Source organism: Mesoplodon mirus, assembly GCF_964341445.2.
Source record: "Mesoplodon mirus genome assembly, chromosome: 11".
Taxonomy (NCBI): Eukaryota; Metazoa; Chordata; class Mammalia; order Artiodactyla; family Ziphiidae; genus Mesoplodon; species Mesoplodon mirus.
Genome location: NC_138987.1, coordinates 18,576,036 through 18,594,770, shown reverse-complemented (window position 1 = coordinate 18,594,770; position 18,735 = coordinate 18,576,036). Strand labels below are relative to the sequence as shown.

The window sequence follows — 18,735 nt, the reverse complement described above, 5'->3', positions numbered from 1 at the left end:
TGCACCACGGGTGTGGGGAGGTGGGTTCCATCTCTGGCCCAGGGAACTGTGGGGGCTGACTGTTCAGAGCCTGGGGGCCCCTGGAGAGCTCAAAGTGGGCATTGGTCTTCTGTTTCTAGGCTCTGACCTCCTTTAGGTCAAGGACTGTTGCATCTAACTCATCTTCTTGCATCAGGTGCAAGTTTGTACAATGACTTAATGTTGAATAAGTGATTTAAGAAATGAGATTTTTACCAAGGTACAATTGGAAACCTTATCAAATCTGTGCAGAGACATTTTCTAAGCCTTAGTTTTCTTAAAGAAACCACTTGAAGTTTATTTCCAGATAGAGCACAGCTAGCTAGGGACCCCAGTACAGCTAATATGCAAATATTATTTTTAGATAATTGGCTCAAATTGATAACGTGATAGTCTCACTGTATGTAGTCTTTTTAAGTGACAAGGAAGATTACGTCTCTCTTTGCTTAAAACTCTTCAGAGGTCTGGCTTCTGGTTGGCGTTCACTAAATGCTGATGGACTGAATGCTGGTTCACTCCAGTCCTTCCCATTTTAGTAATTACATGAGCCGAAGCATGAATCAGAATTAACTGGGGAGTAAGGAGGAGACGCCTGGAACCAACTCACCGAAGGCAGGAAAGGCAGCAGCAGGAAACTAGTGAGCAGGAGAACAGGGCCACTTGCTTCCAGCTCCGGACCATAGGGCTTGGTTGAAAAGATCTTGAGTTCCGGTCTCACATGTACGCAATTACTATAGATAGCTTTTCTCACCTCTCAAGTGGGTATAATATGATGTATACCACCTTGTACAAAGCTTAACTGCGATATCACAGTGGGTCTGAAAATCCTTTAAAACTAGAAAGCATTTAAAGAAACATAAGATTAAGTTATTAACGAGGAACTTTTCATTGGAGATCTCTTTCTCCCTCCTTTTCTCAAGGACTAGAGGAGTAATGGAGAGGGCCAGGCGCTTGGGGAGGTCTGTGGGTTCTCACACTGTGAGGGAAGGTCTATTTAAAAGGAATTATGCAACAAATCATTTAGAATGAAGAATGTTTTGATACTATGAATAACTACCCCCTCCCCTTTTTGTTAACTGATTAACTTACTATATTATTGCAATTATTTGGGAGGGATCTAACAGAAAAGGAAACTTGTGTGACTGAAATGAGAGAATAGTGAAAGGCTGAATTACAAATGTTAGGTCTTCATTTTCCTGTGTCAGTTCCTCAGTATTAGGGTGCACACCCCAGCCTGAAGCTCCCTGCTTAGTGTTGTCTAATGCGTATTATGCATCTTCTGAAATGCACTGTTCAAAGCTTAGATCATATCTAGTCAGATCACAGTGGAGATGGAAGCAAGGTTGTTTTTCCTCCTCAGGGCCAGTAAGGACTGGGCTGCACCGGCGGGTTCCCTAGGGGATCAGAGTCCAATTTCAGGTTAATTTCTGTTTAGTTCACTTACCACAGTATTGTCTTACCTAGAACTTACTATACACAGAGCCATTTCTTGTACTATTTTCGAATGTTTAGAACACCAGAGAGGGAAACCGTTTAACACTGCCTGTGTAGGATAGTTCTTTTACCTGGGTTTTTTAAACAATGTATTGTTAATAGTAGTAGAGTGTCTTGGAGGCGGTGTGACAGGGATGTGTGCAGGGAGCTTGCTGCCTTCTCTGGTAACTGACTCACACTGCTACCATGAAGTCAGCTCCTCTCCTGATAAAACCAATTGTGACCAAAGATCCCTTCCTGTGTCTTTCTCATCATAATAATAACCAGCCTTTACAGAGTGTTAGCCAGTGCTGGGTGCTTCTCATGATCTCATGGGTGATCCCAGCAGCAGCCCTATGAAACAGCTTCTATTTATTGTCCTCATTTTACAGGCAAAGAAACAGAGGACAGCGTTCTCTCTTTGCAGCCCACATTCTTAACTCCTGCACTGTATTACTGTGTGCTTATCCTGCTTCTTCTATTACGTGGTAATTACTATTTTGTGTGTGTTGTATTCTGAGATTTCTTTCCATTTTAAAATGAAAAAGGGGCTTTGTTTAAGGTGGAATCTGTAAGAGACAGTCTTACAATGAGGCACGAAAGTGGAACTCTTGATTAATTTTATATCACCTAAAGTGATTTGTTTTCTTTTACCAAAGGCACAGACTAGAATGGAGTGAGCAAAGTTTGAAAATTCAAAAGCTTTAAATTAGATTCAAGCTTTAGGATGAAAAATCCTAAGAAGGATTCATCAATCCAACCAGCGTTTGCAAAACTTTAAAAGCAGACTATTTGGTTTGGCCATTTATAATCTTCTCTTTCACTGAAATAGAGAAATGGTTTCCAGATTTACAATCCATTTTCTATTTCCTCAATTTCTGTTTACTGTAGGGCACTTTGTTTCACGAGCATCATGTTTGTATTCAGCTCTCTGTGGCTAATAAAAAAGCTTACCGGGAAGCACACTTCCTCCTTTCCTTCTTTATCATTCAGAGAAAGGTATATGCCAAGTGCTTATCTCCTCAGTAAAGGCGATGACTTGACATTTTCACCGACTCCTCCAGGACAGCATTTTGAACTTCTGCTTCATTCGAAGAAGGTTGTTTTTTGCTACATAAACAAAAACAAATTCTGCATTTTTGTTTGGGGATAAAGGCTAAAAAAAGAATGTTTGCTCATAAGAGAATGCATGTTAAGCAGTTGCAATGTGTAGACCTTGTTTTGCTCTAGATTCAAACAAACAACAACAAAAGACATTTGGAAGACAGTTAGGGAATATGAACACCAAATATTTTATGTTAAGCAACTATTGTTACTTTTGGGGGCTGCGATCATGTTTAAAAAGGGGAGTCTTTACCTCTTCAATCCACAGTGACCGTAGAACTGACAACGCAGAAAACATCATGGAGGAATGGAAGCAACAACAATATATAAACGGTAACAGTGATAGCTCGTATCTGTTGAACGCTTCCTGGGTAATAGTCTGATACTGAAAGTTTCCACGTACTCGTTTATTCTCCATCATCATTCCCATCTTACAGATGAGAATATTGAAGCACAGATGAGTTCAGTAATTTATCCAGTTCACAAAATTAGAAGGTGGCAGTGGAGATAAGAGTTGAACTCAGGATTCCAGAACTATAATTATCATCATAGTGACAAACATGGATGGCAGAACTAATAACCAGGAGACACAATAGCAATCTCTGTTGGACGCCTAACCTTCATCTAGAGACCATGTTTTGTTTAGATAAAGATAACTGGGAGGTAAATTTGTACTCAGAGCTCAAAAGTTTGCAGGCCTGGGACAATTCCTAGGCAACCTGGAAGTTTCTTATACGCCTGAAGATTGAACTAAGTCTTTGAATGCACAACAGATTCTTATATAAAAGTGAAGGAGAATTTGAAGGAAGGATTTTGTGAACGTCTAACAAATATGAATTTAAAAAGACTGGAAATTAGTACACTAAAATATTGACAATTGGGTATCTCTAGTGCTGGGATTGTGAGTGATTTGAAAATTCTTATTTATGCTTTTCCTCACTTTCCAACATTTCTACAATGTACATATATTACTTTGGTGATTTTTTTAGGAGGAAAATCTTGGGAGTGATGAAGACAAGCACTAACTTTTCTCAGACTCCAGCAAAGGTTAATTGCATCTGTTTGTAGTGACTAAAACAGATGCAGGTTTTTTTTTTTTTTATACTATAGGTTAACCTACCAGTAGATATCCCTCAAAAGGAGCCTCTAAAGAATCATGAATCTCTTGAAATTATACGCAGATCTGTGTGTGTTTGTGTACATATATATCTTTTTTACAGGGGATGAGTTCACAGCTTTCATACATTTTTCAGGGAACCCCTCAATAGGAGTAAGAACCACTACCTGAAACGGACCCACCTAAAAATCACGGACAAAGGCAATAGGAGTCTGAATCTTTTGTTAGGAAGCTAGAGTCAAAGTTGGAATCAGGTGACACTGTCAGTAACCCATATGTGGGGTTCAATAATAAGATATTACAGTCATGGGTTGGTCATAAGCTTGTAAATCAGAATCCAGATGTAGGGACAGAAATTGTCTAGAACGAGGAAAGAGGAACAGATAGAACACAACGAAGGCAGTTTTAGTAAATACCTGTCACGTGAAAAGGAATTAATTTTAGATTTGGGTAAGACAAGAACTTTCCCAGTAACAGTTATATATTAGTATGAGTTAATGTGTCTGAGCTCCCAGATAACTATGTGATTACTCCAACTCTCCTTCCTAAGGGGTCTCTCCATACCCTATGGACAACTTACAAGAGATTCAAGGATGAGGGACTCCCTGCTTTCTGTTACTTTCTTACTACCGCCATTACATTTACAAACTGTGTCTGAGGCTTTAAAACCTTCAGGGAGTGACCACAGAAAAGTGATTATTTATCATCATCATCATTGTCATCATCGTCATCATCATCCTCTTGAAACCATATACAAATGCAGATTATTGTAGAGTCAAGATGTTCCACAAAATAATAATAACCTTTGGTTTTATAGTTCAGAGAATGAGAATAATTTATTTCTAAGATTGGATGGTTAATAGGACTGGTTCTCATGGAACACTGGATGAATTTATTTCTTAAAATGCAATACAGACATTGTGGCAGGCACTGTGGAGGATACAAAAGATATAGAAGCCAGAGTTCTTAACCTGAAGAGGAAATCATGCACCTCAGATTGGGACTTGAACCCACGTGCCAGGACTCAAACCCAGCCAAAACCCAGATTGGGACTTGAACCCATGCGGCTGGGACTCAAACCCGGCCAAAACCCACAGTCTTCCAACTGAGATCGCACACCTGGTTTTAGGACTTAATGAAACTCAGGTTCTTGATGTCTCATTGCAGAAAGAATTCAGTGAGAGACCAAGTGATAGGTAAGAATTGGATTTATTTAGAGAGAAACACACTCCACAGACAGAGTGTGAGCCATCTCAGAAGGTGAGAAAGGCACCAGGGTATGGGGTCGTCAGTTTTTATAGGGGTGGGTAATTTCATAGGCTAATGAGTGGGAGGAGTATTCCAGCTATTTCAGGAAGGGGAGGGATTTCCAGGAATTAGGCCACTGCCCACTTTTTGACCTTTACGGTCGGCCTTGGAACTGTCATGGTGCCTGTGGGTATGTCATTTAGCCTGCTAATGTGTTACAGTGAGCTTATACTGAGCCTCAAGGTCTAGTGGAAGTGGACTTGTCTGCCATCCTGGACCCATTTGGTTCTAATCAGTTTATGTCATGTCCTCAGGCTGTGTCATTTTTTCAAAGGTTGTGCCCTGCCCCCTTCCCTCCAGTTTCAAAGATACTTGCAGTCTTTCCAGGAAACATGAAACAGTACAAAGTAGTATAGCAGTATAGAGTAGAGTGTTTAATTCAACGTGGTCAAGTGCCAGATTATAACCACATTCAGAGGCTAGTTGAAGGCTCTTGGAAACTGCTCTTCAACAATAACACACATGTGCATACACACATGCACGCACACACAGACTCCCCCCATCGCTAATGAAAGCAGCTTTCATGATCACTTTTCCTTTCATTTTTGAAAAGAAAATTAGTAATACATTAAAGCGTTGTGTATAGAAGATGTCTTCTATTTCAGTTTTCTGTTCTCCAAGAGTCCTCTGTATTCCAGTTTTCTATAAAAGTCACATTAGTTTAAAAGGCAAACATCCGTACACAGATGCATTTTCTATTGATGAATTTTTCAGGCTGAACCTGTATGTATCTAGTCATCAAAAAAAAAAGTATTGTTCTATCTTATTTGACAGAGTTTGGTAATGTTAGGATAAATATTCACTTATTTAAGCCACACATAGTGTTTTTTTCTATATTTAAGAGACACACTTGCATTTCCTAGTTTTGTTTGCCATTTAAATGTCAACCATAGTTTTTCAAATATGGTACTGTATGTGAAGAATCATTTTTATCCCTTTTAACTTTTTGGAAAAATTAATGGTAAAGTTATCTTTGATTCCTACTTATATGTAGGTTAATTAGATGAGAAAATTTTTTAATTGACATTTGAAGAAACTTAGGGATGTTTTAAGACAGAATACATCAGTATGTGCTTGAGGAAAATACTCAGGGTTTATATGTTAGGTTTGAAACTGAAGTACAAAACCATTTTGAGATATCTGATCACAGAAGCACAAGCCATGTCTCCATAGGCTTTCTAACAATACCATTTGCCAAAGCCACTGTGACAGTCTGTAGGAAAAGGCACACTGGGCCAAAAGACAAGACATCTGGGTTCTGGTGGCAGTGCCTTTATTTTCTTCATCTGTTTTTTTCTTCCTGAAATGGAGGTATTAATACCTGCCTACCCATCTCTCAGGGTTTTGTGAAGACGAACAGTGATAATAATTGGAAACACTTTTGGCAAAACAGAATGAACTCAAAATTTTAAGGTAACTTTAAAGAAAAAAACTTGATTTAAGTGAAAATCAAATGAAAGTATAATGAAAATAGCATTTTGTTTTCCCCAGACTGCCACAAAAATCCAGGGAAATTAGATTTTAGGGAGACCCTAAATTCTATATCACTTTCAAAGCATTCCTTCCCACAGTGTGATTCCAGCCATGTGGATTCTGTGCAATAACATCTGCCCCCTACTCTGTTGCTGGTAAAGTTTAAAGAGCATAGGAAAAGGTGAATGATGTGGTGAAAAGACAGGGTAGAAAGGAGATTGCTTCAACAAATGGCTGTTAAAGTTCTTTGTTTAAGAAAGTGTTCCACCTAAGGACTTGTGGCAAAGCTTATCAGACAGTCTAGTCACCATCAAAAGCAGCGATGGGAGAAAAACTCTGCGAGGTGTCACATGAGAGCCTGAGTTTTCTTTTTCCCAACTGCATGTCTTTACACCGCCTCTCATTTATTTGTACTCCTTGTTCAACATTCCTCTCTTCCCCCAAAGCCTTCCTAGAACTGGTCCTACCTTCAAGTCAACAGAGGCTTAAATACATTTTTCTTGAGGAAATTTCAGAGTATTTCCTGCTTTTGTCCATAATTCATGATATTGTACCTGTTTTTCTTGGCTAAAGGAAACCAGTGGCTACAGTACTTTCTAAACTTTTCTCCTACTGCTGCCTACACCTTCTTGGAGGAGTTCTCGTTTACTCATTGCTGGTATTGAGAGCTTTTAAAAGGGTTAAATCCATATTATTATTCCAAAATATTTGAAAAAAACCAAAATGTCTAGTAGTAGAGAAATGGTTATATAAATTACAATATCCACTTCAAAGTTTACTGTGTAACTATAAAAAACTTTAAGTAGTTTCTAAAAACAAGGCAAGAACTTGTTACAAAGTTGAAGTGTAAAAAGTACATACAATATAGTCATATATAGATCCTTGAGTATAGGTGGAGTTTTTTTCTTTACACTTTTCTGTATTTTCCCAGTTTTCTATCATGAGCATGTTCGTTTTTATGTTAGAATAGAGTGTCTCTGTATTTCTTCCCCCAGCCAAATCTTAATTGCTTTCACACTGGTTAATAAGAATAAAAGCATGTGTAATCCCAACAATAATGATTTTTAAAAGTTCTGGAAGGAACTGGTGTACAGCGAATGAGTTCTCTCCAGACCATTCACCTTTAAGTCAGAGCTAGAGCTCAGCCTGTTATGTGCAAAGTAGGAAGTGGTGAGGTTACTGTAGCTTTGTGGTTGACCTCATTTAACCTTAGTCACTGCAGGCATAGATACCTCGAAACCCCCCCATTACTGCCCTCCCCTTCATCCTTCACTACCTCTTCCCTTTCCGACTTCCCATTTTATTTCCATGCCTCTCCGATGACTTAAATCAATGGACAGGAAGGGAGGAAAAAAAGGAAGCAGGTCAAACTTAAAGGTATTGGAAAGATTCTTTTTTCCATACTTCTCTCTCTGCAGGTAGGAGAGATCCCTTTGGACAAGTTCTGAGAAATAGAACTATTTCATGTGACTGAGCACTCAACTACTTCAGCCAATGGAGCTTGTGACCCAGTTGTGGGAATGGAGTCGAGTTCCCTTTTATTTCTTAGAGTGACTTTTTAAAAGGTACTGGAGCATGTGACAGTTTCTTTCTTCCTTTCTCTCTTTTGAAGACTAAAAATTCACGATAATAATTAATATTACCCAGTTAACATTTTGTGAAATTGATCAAGGCCTAAAGCAGCTTTTCTGGCATAAGATTGTTGCACTATCATATTCACTAAAGGTTTTGTGGGCAGAGACTGTCTAAAGACATAGAGTAGTGCATATTCGGAGGCCCCCTAAAATCTCCATTAGCTCTCTAAGGACACCGAAAATTAACACCAAAAAAAAAAATGTGTTCTGTGATATTCAAACAGTATTTTCTCAATCTTTAAAATGTTGAGGAGGAGGACTTCCCTGGTGACGCAGTGGTTAAGAATCCACCTGCCAACTCAGGGGACATGGGTTCGAGCCCTGGTCCGAGAAGATTCCATGTGCCACGGAGCAACTAAGCCCATGCACCACAACTACTGAGCCTGCGCTCTAGAGCCCGTGAGCCACAACTACTGAGCCCATGTGCCATAAGTACTGAAGCTCGGACGCCTAGAGCCTGTGCTCTGCAGCAAGAGCCACCTCAATGAGAAGCCTGCGCACCGCAAGGAAGTGTAGCCCCCGCTCGCTGCAACTAGAGAAGGCCCGCAGGGCAGCAGCGAGGACCCAACGCAGCCAAAAGTAAATAAATAAATTAATAAATTAAAAAAAATGTTGAGGAGGAAAACTGTCTCTAGGAAAATTTTGCCTTTGCTGTTTATTTTGTAGCATATAATTTGTGCAATTTTAGACAAGTCCCCTAAGTACTGTCTAGTAGGGAAGAAAAATAAATGGTTGCAGGTTGAGAAAGAAGAACAATAATGGATGTAGAACAATAGTGGATGTATGTCCAGAGTACTACTCTCCCCGGGTCTCCAGGAAGGCTGGCAGCAGAGGTCTTAAGATGAGAGTGTCCAGGCAAGATAGGGAAAGAAGACGGGCCCAGGCTAAGGGAAGGTCATGTTCAAAAGCACTGCTGTGTGAAAGAGAATCTTCAGGAAAACGAAAGCTGCTTGCTGAGAATAGCTGAAGACAAGGCCAAAGAAGCAGACACTAGCTACCTCACAGACTTAAATGCAGGCTAGTGAGTTTGGACTCTGTTGTGTAGACAGGAGTATCAAAATGACTTCAGAAAGAGTTTTACTGAGCCAGTGCAGCTGTTGTAAAATAGTTTTAGGTTTGAACGCCTTTAAGTGGGACAGGTCTTTTCCAGGTCCTTGGTGCCTCTTACTTGGCTATATCAAATCGCATGACTTCACATATTTAAATACCGAGCAGTGAAGGTATTTAAATACCTGGTAGTGAAGGCATTGTCTCAAGAAACCTCTGGGTAGACGATGGAGAGCAAAGGAAGGACTGGAATAGGGCAATGGCATGATGCCATTTGTAATTTGGGAAGGTCAACCATGCAGTAAAGCAGAGAACAAGTTTTGTGACAGTTGGTGGCACAAACTGGAGGGAAAGGCTGGTCAGAAAGATTATTTAGAAGATAGAATCTATAGGACTTGGTAACGGATCGTGTGGAAGATGAAAGAGGAGGAGGTATAAAATGGCTTCTAGGTTCTTGCTCTGGTAAAGGGGTAGATTGGGGTGTCATTTACTGAGACTGGGACTTTGCAAACGAAGTAGCATGGTAGAGGCAGTGCAAGGATGTTCAATTTGAGACCAGGTGAGTCTGAGGTCCTGTGGGACATCTTTGGCAAGCTGTCCAGTGGGCTAGTTAGATGGATCCTGTGGGCATCCGTGTCCGGATCCAAGCCAGGTTGTTGAGTGCAAACTTCTCCTAGTACTGTTTGTTCACCAGCTTCCTTGGCTGTATCCCAAGGAAAGGCTGGATTTCTGTTGTCACTTGTGCCCACCTACCTCAGTCCTCAATTTGTATCCATCATGCAGGGGTTTTAAGGAGGAGGAACGTAATTTTGTCTCATCTTCTTCGCCCATCAACTAACTGCCCCAAGGTGGTTTGTTCTATTATTGTTAGGAGGTAATTGTGCCTGCATGGTTAACCACCCAGCAGCCCATGCTGAGATTCCTGGGCTGCGTGTGAACAGGAGCTGCTACCATCCAGAGGTGGCAGACACCCAGCCTTGGCCATGAGCACACCTGGCACAGAAGGCTTCCCTGTCCCATAATGATGGGTTAATTTATCTGTAATAGGCTTACTGGGGGAGGTGGGGCTCAGGCTGAGCTGCTTATGGGGTTGGAACTAATGGCATAACTATTCTTAGAAGCTTGGCAGGACACATGCCATAAAACATTTGCTTTGCCTTCTGTGATTTGAAGCTTCCTCCTCTGGACCTCAGAGGGGTTTGGGTTCTATAAATAAGATCTGCTTGGGACTTCCCTGGCTGTCCAGTGGTTAAGACTCCACAGTTCCGCTGCAGGGGGCAATGGGGAAAATAAGATCCCACGTACGTGTGGCTCGGCCAAACAAACAAAAAAAAGATCTACTTAAAGCATACCTCAAAATGACCAAATTCTTGGTGTGACTTTGGCTTATGAAGCTATCTGAAAGATAAAACAAGTGACCAGCGAGTGCAAACCATGAAGGACCTCCACCAGGGAGGGATACTCAGTGGCATCCCTCCATGGAAACATAGGGCTCTGTGAACCTCAAGGTGGCTCCTTGATGCTTTGGGTAATCCACACACTACCCTTTGAGGTAGTGGGAAGGAAAATCTAGATTAAGGGCAAGAGAGGGTCATTGTAGCACATTTGAATATGTTTGTATATTTGGGCTTTTTTTAACTATTAAAATGCTGGTTGATAAGTTGAAAAAAAAGAAAAAAATTAAACAAACATAATTCCACCACCCAAAAATCCTCTCCAAATCCTTTTCTGCATGTACATATATAAACATTGTTTTCATTATAAAATTGAGATCATGTACATTTAGAGGTTTTGTTCCTTATTTAAATAGAGGTATACTTTACGTAAAGTGGAATGTAGAGATGTTAAGTGTATATTTTGATGAGTTTTGATGAATGTGTACTCACCCTGTTCCTCCTCCTCCCCCTCCATCCGTATTCCAAGGTTAGAACATTTCCATCAATCCAGAAAGTTCCTTTACCTCTTTTCAAATCAGTCTGCTCTCTTCATCTGCTCTCCACCCTCCCAGGCAAACACTCTTCTGATATCTATTGCTACAGATTGGTTTTGCCTGTTCTTAAAGTTCATATAAGTGGAAGCATACAGTTACATAGAGTTTTGTATTGTTTAAAAAAGAAAAAACTAGTAACATTTGTGATCCATTTCCATTTCAATATATTTATCCACGACATCACTTTTAATGGAAAAATAATACTGCTTTTTTACAAATGTACTGCACCGTATTTAGTTAAGCAGTTCCTATTGATGGATATTTTGATTTCTTTAATTCTCTCTCTTCCTCTCTCCCTCCTTTCCTTCTTTCCTTCCTTCCTTGCTATAATGAACATCCCATATATCGATATCATTATAGGCAAGACTTTGCACACAAGGCAACATGAATTTACATTCCTAGAAGTGGCATTGCTGTGTAAAGTGCATATTTAAAAAAAAAACACACTGTAGGGACTTCCCTGGCGGTCCAGTTGTTAAGACTCCGTGCTTCCACTGCAGGGAGCTGGGGTTTGATCCCTGGTTGGGGAACTAAGATCCCACATGACACGTGGCAGGGCCAAAATGTAAAAAAAAAAACAAACAAAAAAACCACACTGTAAGGAATATTGCCAAATGGCCTCCAGAAAGACTGCCTTAGTTTATTTCCTAGTATTGTTAAAACTTGTTAAGCTTGTTTTCTCACACCCCCACCAACATTAAGAATTGGGGGGGAAAAGTCTTTTATCTTAGTCAATTTCATAGTATAACCATGATATCTCATTTTAGTCTGTTTTTTTAAATTATTAATGAGGTTGAAGACTTCTTCTGAGGATTTCATTTTGTCATTTTACAGTGAAAGTAAATGGTTTTTTCTTAAAAAAATGACCAGTAAACTGATTATGGAAAAAAAATTATCCTATTAAAGATGGGAGGATAAAAAATAAATCAATAAAAAAAGCCACCAGCCAAACTTTCTGTCTCTGTTACTTTTAGCCAATGGCCTTATTCTATAATGATTGACACTGGTCTTATTCTGTAATTGCTTTTTGAGTAAGGCTTTTATTTTCAATTACTCTTAGAAAGGTTTTGCTTCTGCTTGAGGAAAAAAATTCAATTTTGGATGACCAGGTTTTTCAATAAAAATTAATCCAGTAAGGGTACTATAAACCAGGACATACCTTTGATATTTTCAGAATGATTAAGAGAGAGCCAAATAGCCAGCGTCCAGGAAGCCGCTTGAGTTGCCACATTGTCCAGCAACAAAGTTAGTTAATGAGGTTTGAAAACACTCCAACCTTTTGTGTCAAATCCCAGGGTAGGCTGATACTATCCTGTTAGTACATTGTCATTTTATTTCAAACTGTAATTATCATCACTATCAACAAATATAAACAAAGAGATCTACCTTGTCTAACATTTTAATGAGAACCATTGGTATTTTCATTATAGCTCAGTTAAACTTGGGATAGCTCAGATCCTTATTTGTAGAATTGAGGGTTGCTTGAATTTACCTCAAAGGTCACTCTGAGACCTAAAACTCTTAAGACATAGAAATTTATTACTTTCATAGTAATGTTAGTAATATTTCTATGATAATAGAGATTAGTAAATAGCACTTTGATAAGTTCTTGTTTTTGGAATGTCCACAGAGCCATTTAGAGATTCATTAAGCATGTAGGCAGTAGGAGAGAGTGGAGGTTCTGGAGTTGTAGGCAGTTCTGGGTCTGAAACCCAGCTCTACTGCTTACTATCTATGTGGCCTTCGGCTAGTTACTTAACCTCTCAGTTTCTACACTTGCTCATTTGTTAAGTGGGGATAGTAATACTGTCTGTCTCATGGGCTGTTGTGAAAGATAAATATTAAACACTTAAATCATTGCCTGACACATAGGAAATACACAGGATATGGTAACTGCTATTATTTGTTATCATCATCATCAACAACACAGTCAGGAATGTATAGAATCAAACAGAAGAAACCATCGCTTTATCATTCATCATTCTATTCTAATTTATATTTGAAGCTTTTAGACTGGTTATTCATATTATCAAATATACAATAAATCTGATTCCCTCGTCCTATCTGGAAGGATATATTAATAGAAATCTTTCTCTATCCCTTGCAGGTTCTTCTTTCTAACTAATCTGCCCTCTTGAATTGGTGGTGTCTAAGGCCATTCATGTTGTGATGGTCCAGCTGGTCTGGAAGCAAGCCTAGAACCCCTTGTGACCTGAATGCACCCACTTCCCAGACCACTCCCCTTCTGAGTCCTTGCCACAATGACGATGGAGAGACCACCCAACAGATCTCCAGGTGCAATTGCTCTCTGCTTCATATTCCTAGAGAGATTGGTGTGAACCACTTGTATGTGGCCCTGAAGCTTCCCTTCAATGTCTTTCTACTAATCCCTCTCTGACTTTATGTGACTTGACCTGAAGTGTCCCCTGTTGTTTTTAGGACCCTGTTGACTGTCATCTCTAGCCCTCCCTTCACTCTTTCACCAGCAATAACATCTGTGTCTTATAGTTATTTAGGACCCTGTTGACTGTCATCTCTAGCCCTCCCTTCACTCTTTCACCAGCAATAACATCTGTGTCTTATAGTTATTTAGGACCCTGTTGACTGTCATCTCTAGCCCTCCCGTCATTCTTTCACCAGTAATAGCATCTGTGTCTTATAGTTAACTATATATGGGTCTGTCTCCCTTGTTGGCCTAGATAAGAAGTTCAGTAATTGTGTACCTAACAGATGAATTAATGCATGAAAAAAATAATTTCCATCCTTAATAGTGATGTTCAGAACTAGCCCAAGACAAAGTTTTCAGAGATCTCACAAATACTTCCTTTCACTGCTTCAAACTTTGGAACCTGTCCTACTTCCTCTACCAGGAGGGTTTCCTCATGCTTACCTTTCTCTGTCATGTACTCGGCCTGAAGCTCTGTATGTGTTACCGTCACTACAACCCCTGGAGAGTGGTTCTATTTTCTTCATTTTACAGATGAGGACACCTGAAGCTCACAGAGATAGAAAGCAACTAGCCCAAGACTCAACATTAGCAAATGGATTGGATTCCAGGTTTGTGGACCCCAGAACCCATTGCACTTTCCACCATACTACATTGTCTCCAGAAGGAGGACTGGCAGCTGGTGAGGTCTGCCATCTGACTGTCCCACTGTCTTAGGTGTATATAGGTGGAACTCCAAAGCTTTCACAAATATGTAGTACTGTTTTGAGGTGTGGGAGAAGGTGGATGGTAGAGTCTGTTTTCCATGTGGCAGAAGAGTTTAAAATGTCACCACAAGCTTGTCATTGATATTTAAGTTCTTTTTGGCTCAAGGGATTGTTTCCTATTAAAACAGTTAAATTTACTTGGGAAGAGTGGGGCATCTATGGTAAGTCATTTATATACCTTATCAGTTCAAGCCCAAATGACATAGGTTAAGACAGTGAATATATATATATATATATATATATACACACACACACACATATATATACTTATATATATTTAATTTATATATAATATAAATATATACAAATACTTATATAAGTGATTATATATTATTATTTATACATATATAAATATATATAGTCATATAAATTCTATACATATAGAATATATAGTTACATGTATATATAGTTATATTTATATATAGAGAGAGTTATATAGAGTTATCTAACTCCTGGACATGTGTTGTCCAGAAATGTGTTAAATTAGTTCATTATTTTTTTCATCTTTTGGAGCAGAAGATGAAAAATATCTCCTTAAGTATAAGGAGATATTGTTATTTAAAGGAATCCAAAGAAGAATTTTAGTATTTTAATTTACTAGAGGATTAATCTGGTAGATGTATGCTTTGGTATTTTTATCAGGGCTGCATTTGTACATGAGAGTAGCTTCTTTTTTTTTTATTCTAAAGCAATACATTAATATTAAGTTAAAGTAATAAGATTTCATAATTTTCATTTTTGCTGTTTTAGAATGGTCATAGTGGGCTTGATGAAATATTTCTAGAAAGATGTAAATACCATATTGAATCTTTCTTAGTAATGTCAAAGATTTTAAAAGTATTTTTTTGACAGAAATATCAAGATAAGAGCAAGATTACTATTATTTGCATTTATGGGGAGAAATAGTTTCTTGTTATAAAGGAGTTAATGACTGGGTTTAGTGGTGTGAGGCTCTAAGGAAAGCATTATTTAAATCAAGAATAGCCAGACAGAAAAAAAAAAAAAAGAATAGCCAGACGGGAGATAAATGCACGTCATTAGATGCAATTGCTACATAAGTGGTCTTTTTGTTTTAGAGAGTGCAGTTTATAGTAATTAAAAAAAAATCCCCCAAATGCCATTTTCATTGTTTATTCCATTTGTTTGCTTTCTGTGTAATTGAATTTCACACAAAGGAGAGAATGAAAACTATTTTCAGGTGCATCATTGTATTTTCTACGGATTCTTTAATTTTAGAGCTTAGCTCTTGGTAATTATTCTCCAGGGCATATATTTGCGTGTGTGTGTGTGTGTGTGTGTGTGTGTGTGTGTGTGAGAGAGAGAGAGAGAGAGAGAGAGAGAGAGAGAGAGAGATGAGATTCGAAGAAGGAGAATGACATTTTTTTTTTGAAACCAACCTTTGATTTGACTGAATGTTACATTTCTTTTGAGTTTATTTCTAACCATTTTCCAAAGCAAACCTTATTGAAATTAGGAGACAATTCTATTTCAAATTTTGTAGGGCTGTGTAACCAAAACTACAGAACACAGATATATAGCACCCTGAAGGACAAACATCATCAAAAAACAATATATGAGATGCAGTTCTCAATTACACCACATTTTCCGGTGTTTTTTTGTCAGTATTTGGGCATTTATACCTGGATAAAATGAATTTGGGAAAAAGTCAGTATGTCCTCATTTTGAAGCAGCAAATCTTTGCTGCTGCTTCATTTTTATGAATGATGCATGGCATTGGCATGTGGGAATAAATGGGAAACTATAAGACTTAGATAGAGCAACACTCAAAAGATTTAGGGGGAAGACAATGAAAATGTTTTGCATGGAATTCAACTATAAACCCATGGATATGGGGAACAGAATGGTTTGCCTTCAAGCTTAATTGGTTGTTTTAATTTTTGTAACTTGGGCCTACTATCTAGAGTTATAGCAGGCAAAAGAAATACTTACAAGGAATGTTCTGAACATAGATCTCTGAATCTCATATTAAGCTTTTAATGATCAGAAGGTGGTTCTGTGAGACTCAGAATCACATGAGGCATTGGGAAGAAGGGGCTAGTGCAGTTTTATGAGTTAGGACAGTATTGATGAGTTAGAGGAGAAGAAACCGGTATTCCTTGGGAAGAAATGGACGAAGCAAGGTATAAATGACAGAGAAGTGTGCTCATTCATTTATACATTAATTCGTTTGACAACTATATGACATCTGCTATGTGCCAGGCACTTTGCTGTGTTGTGATAAGTCTGGGATAATGTGAGTGGGACTGATATGCTTTGGTATATTATTACTTTTTTACAGATCCCATTTCATTCTATTTTTATTTTTAAAAAATTTTTATTTATTTATTTGGCTGCATTGGGTCTTAGTTGTGGCGTGCGGGCTTCTCTCTAGTTGTGGCGTGTGGGCTCCAGAGCGCGTGGGCTCACTATTTGCAGCGTGCAGGCTTAGTTGCTCCCCGGCATGTGGGATCTTAGTTCACCGACCAGAGATCGAACCTGTGTCCCCTATGTTGGAAGGTGAATTCTTAACCACTGGACCACCAGGGAAGTCCCTTATTCTATTTTCAAAAACTGAGATATAGGGGCTTCCCTGGTGGTGCAGTGGTTGGGGGTCTGCCTGCCAATGCAGGGGACGCGGGTTCGAGCCCTGGTCCGGGAAGATCGCCCATGCGCCACAACTACTGAGCCTGCGCTCTAGAGTCCGCCAGCCACAACTACTGAAGCCTGCGTGCCTAGAGCCTGTGCTCCGCAACAAGAGAAGCCACCACAATGAGAAGCCCGCGCACCGCAACGAAAGGGTAGCCCCCGCTCGCAGCAACTAGAGAAAGCCCACGCACAGCAACGAAAACCCAACACAGCCCAAAATAAATAAATTAAATAAATAAATTTTTTAAAAAACAGATATAATTGACATATAACACTGTTAGTTTTAGGTTAGGTGTACAACATAATGATTTGATATACATGTATATAGTGAAAAGATTACCACGATAAGGTTAGTAAACATCCATCATCACACAATTATAATTTTTTCCTCGTGATGAGAACTTTTCAGATCTACTCTCTTGGCAACTTTCAAATATACAAAACAGCATTGTTAACTATAGTCACCATGCTGTACATTATATCCCAATGACATTTATCTTACGACTGGAAGTTTGTACCTTTTGACCACCTTCACTTCCTCCGTCCCACCCCACGCCACTGACAACTACCAATCTGCCCTTCCATGTCATTTTAGCATGAATGTATTATGCACAATATTTAGTTTGATTTGAGTGCAATTAAGAATCATCATTATTCTGTTGGACAAACGTGTATAATCTCATCACTTTGGTCTATGGTAAAGGAACAATATGTTTATAGTGTTCTTATTTCAGAAGTACTATGTGTAATGATTGTAAAACTCAGGTCTAATTTCCTGTTCAAATAAAGGGTGGACTGGGAAATACATCTCATAGCTCAAAATTTTAGATTCTTATAAGAAAATTGGTCCTAAGAGAGAATACTCCTTTTCCTTTTAGTTGATCTCTCACAAGAGTTAATGAGCAGATGGGGATTCAGTATGATTCAATCTGGACTTTAAGAGTCAGACTTTTTAAAAAAGCCTCGTAACTGTTTATTGAGATCATTTTGCTCTAGGAAACTGTATACAACAGTCTTCCTGGTGTAAATGCCTACATTGTACATTTATAGCATGTTAACTTTGGACTCTCTTGGTCAGTTTCCACACTGCATTTGTGTGGATATTTTATTACTAGAATCTCCTCACCCATTAGGATCTGTAGAAAATATGACAAGTATGGTGGCACAACTGACCTTTTTGAAAAGGAATAGTCCAAGATCCTGGCAAATAATTTCTGGGAACTGCAACAATTATGAAACTCCATGGGTCTAATCGAGGTATAGTCGCCAGGGCCTTCCCTGGTGGCACAACAGTTAAGAATCCACCTGCCAATGCAGGGGATACAGGTTCAAGCTCTGGTCCGGGAAGATCCCACATGCCACGGAGCAACTAAGCCCGTGCGCCGCAACTACTGAGCCTGCGCTCTAGAGCCCACGCTCCGCAACGAAGAGTAGCCCCTGCTTGCTGCAACTAGAGAAAGCCCGCGTGCAGCAACGAAGACCCAACACAGCCAAAAAAAAAAAAAAAAAAAAAGATGTCAAACGTGCTTTTGTAACAAGCAGAATGGTTGGTGTTGGGAGACAGTTTTCCATGGGCCTCACATTTCTGCATGTCTTGTGAGCAGAGGCATTGATTGTGTTAGTTCCACACTCTTTTCGAAGATGTTTGTATAGTGAAAATAGAGGTATTACCTCCTTCTGCAGCAAAGGAACAGGTTTATTTGCTGCCGATT

General features: G+C 39.2%; 1 protein-coding gene across 1 annotated transcript in view; it reads left to right on the top strand.

Annotated features, from left to right (window-relative positions):
- The window catches only part of EEA1 (early endosome antigen 1), a 525,485-nt gene that overhangs the window by 1,138 nt on the left and 505,612 nt on the right, over positions 1 to 18,735 (top strand). Inside the window, exon 2 of the mRNA XM_082635349.1 lies at positions 14,145 to 14,221. Coding sequence (XP_082491475.1) covers positions 14,145 to 14,221 — 77 coding nt within the window. The remainder of the gene's footprint in view (positions 1 to 14,144; positions 14,222 to 18,735) is intronic.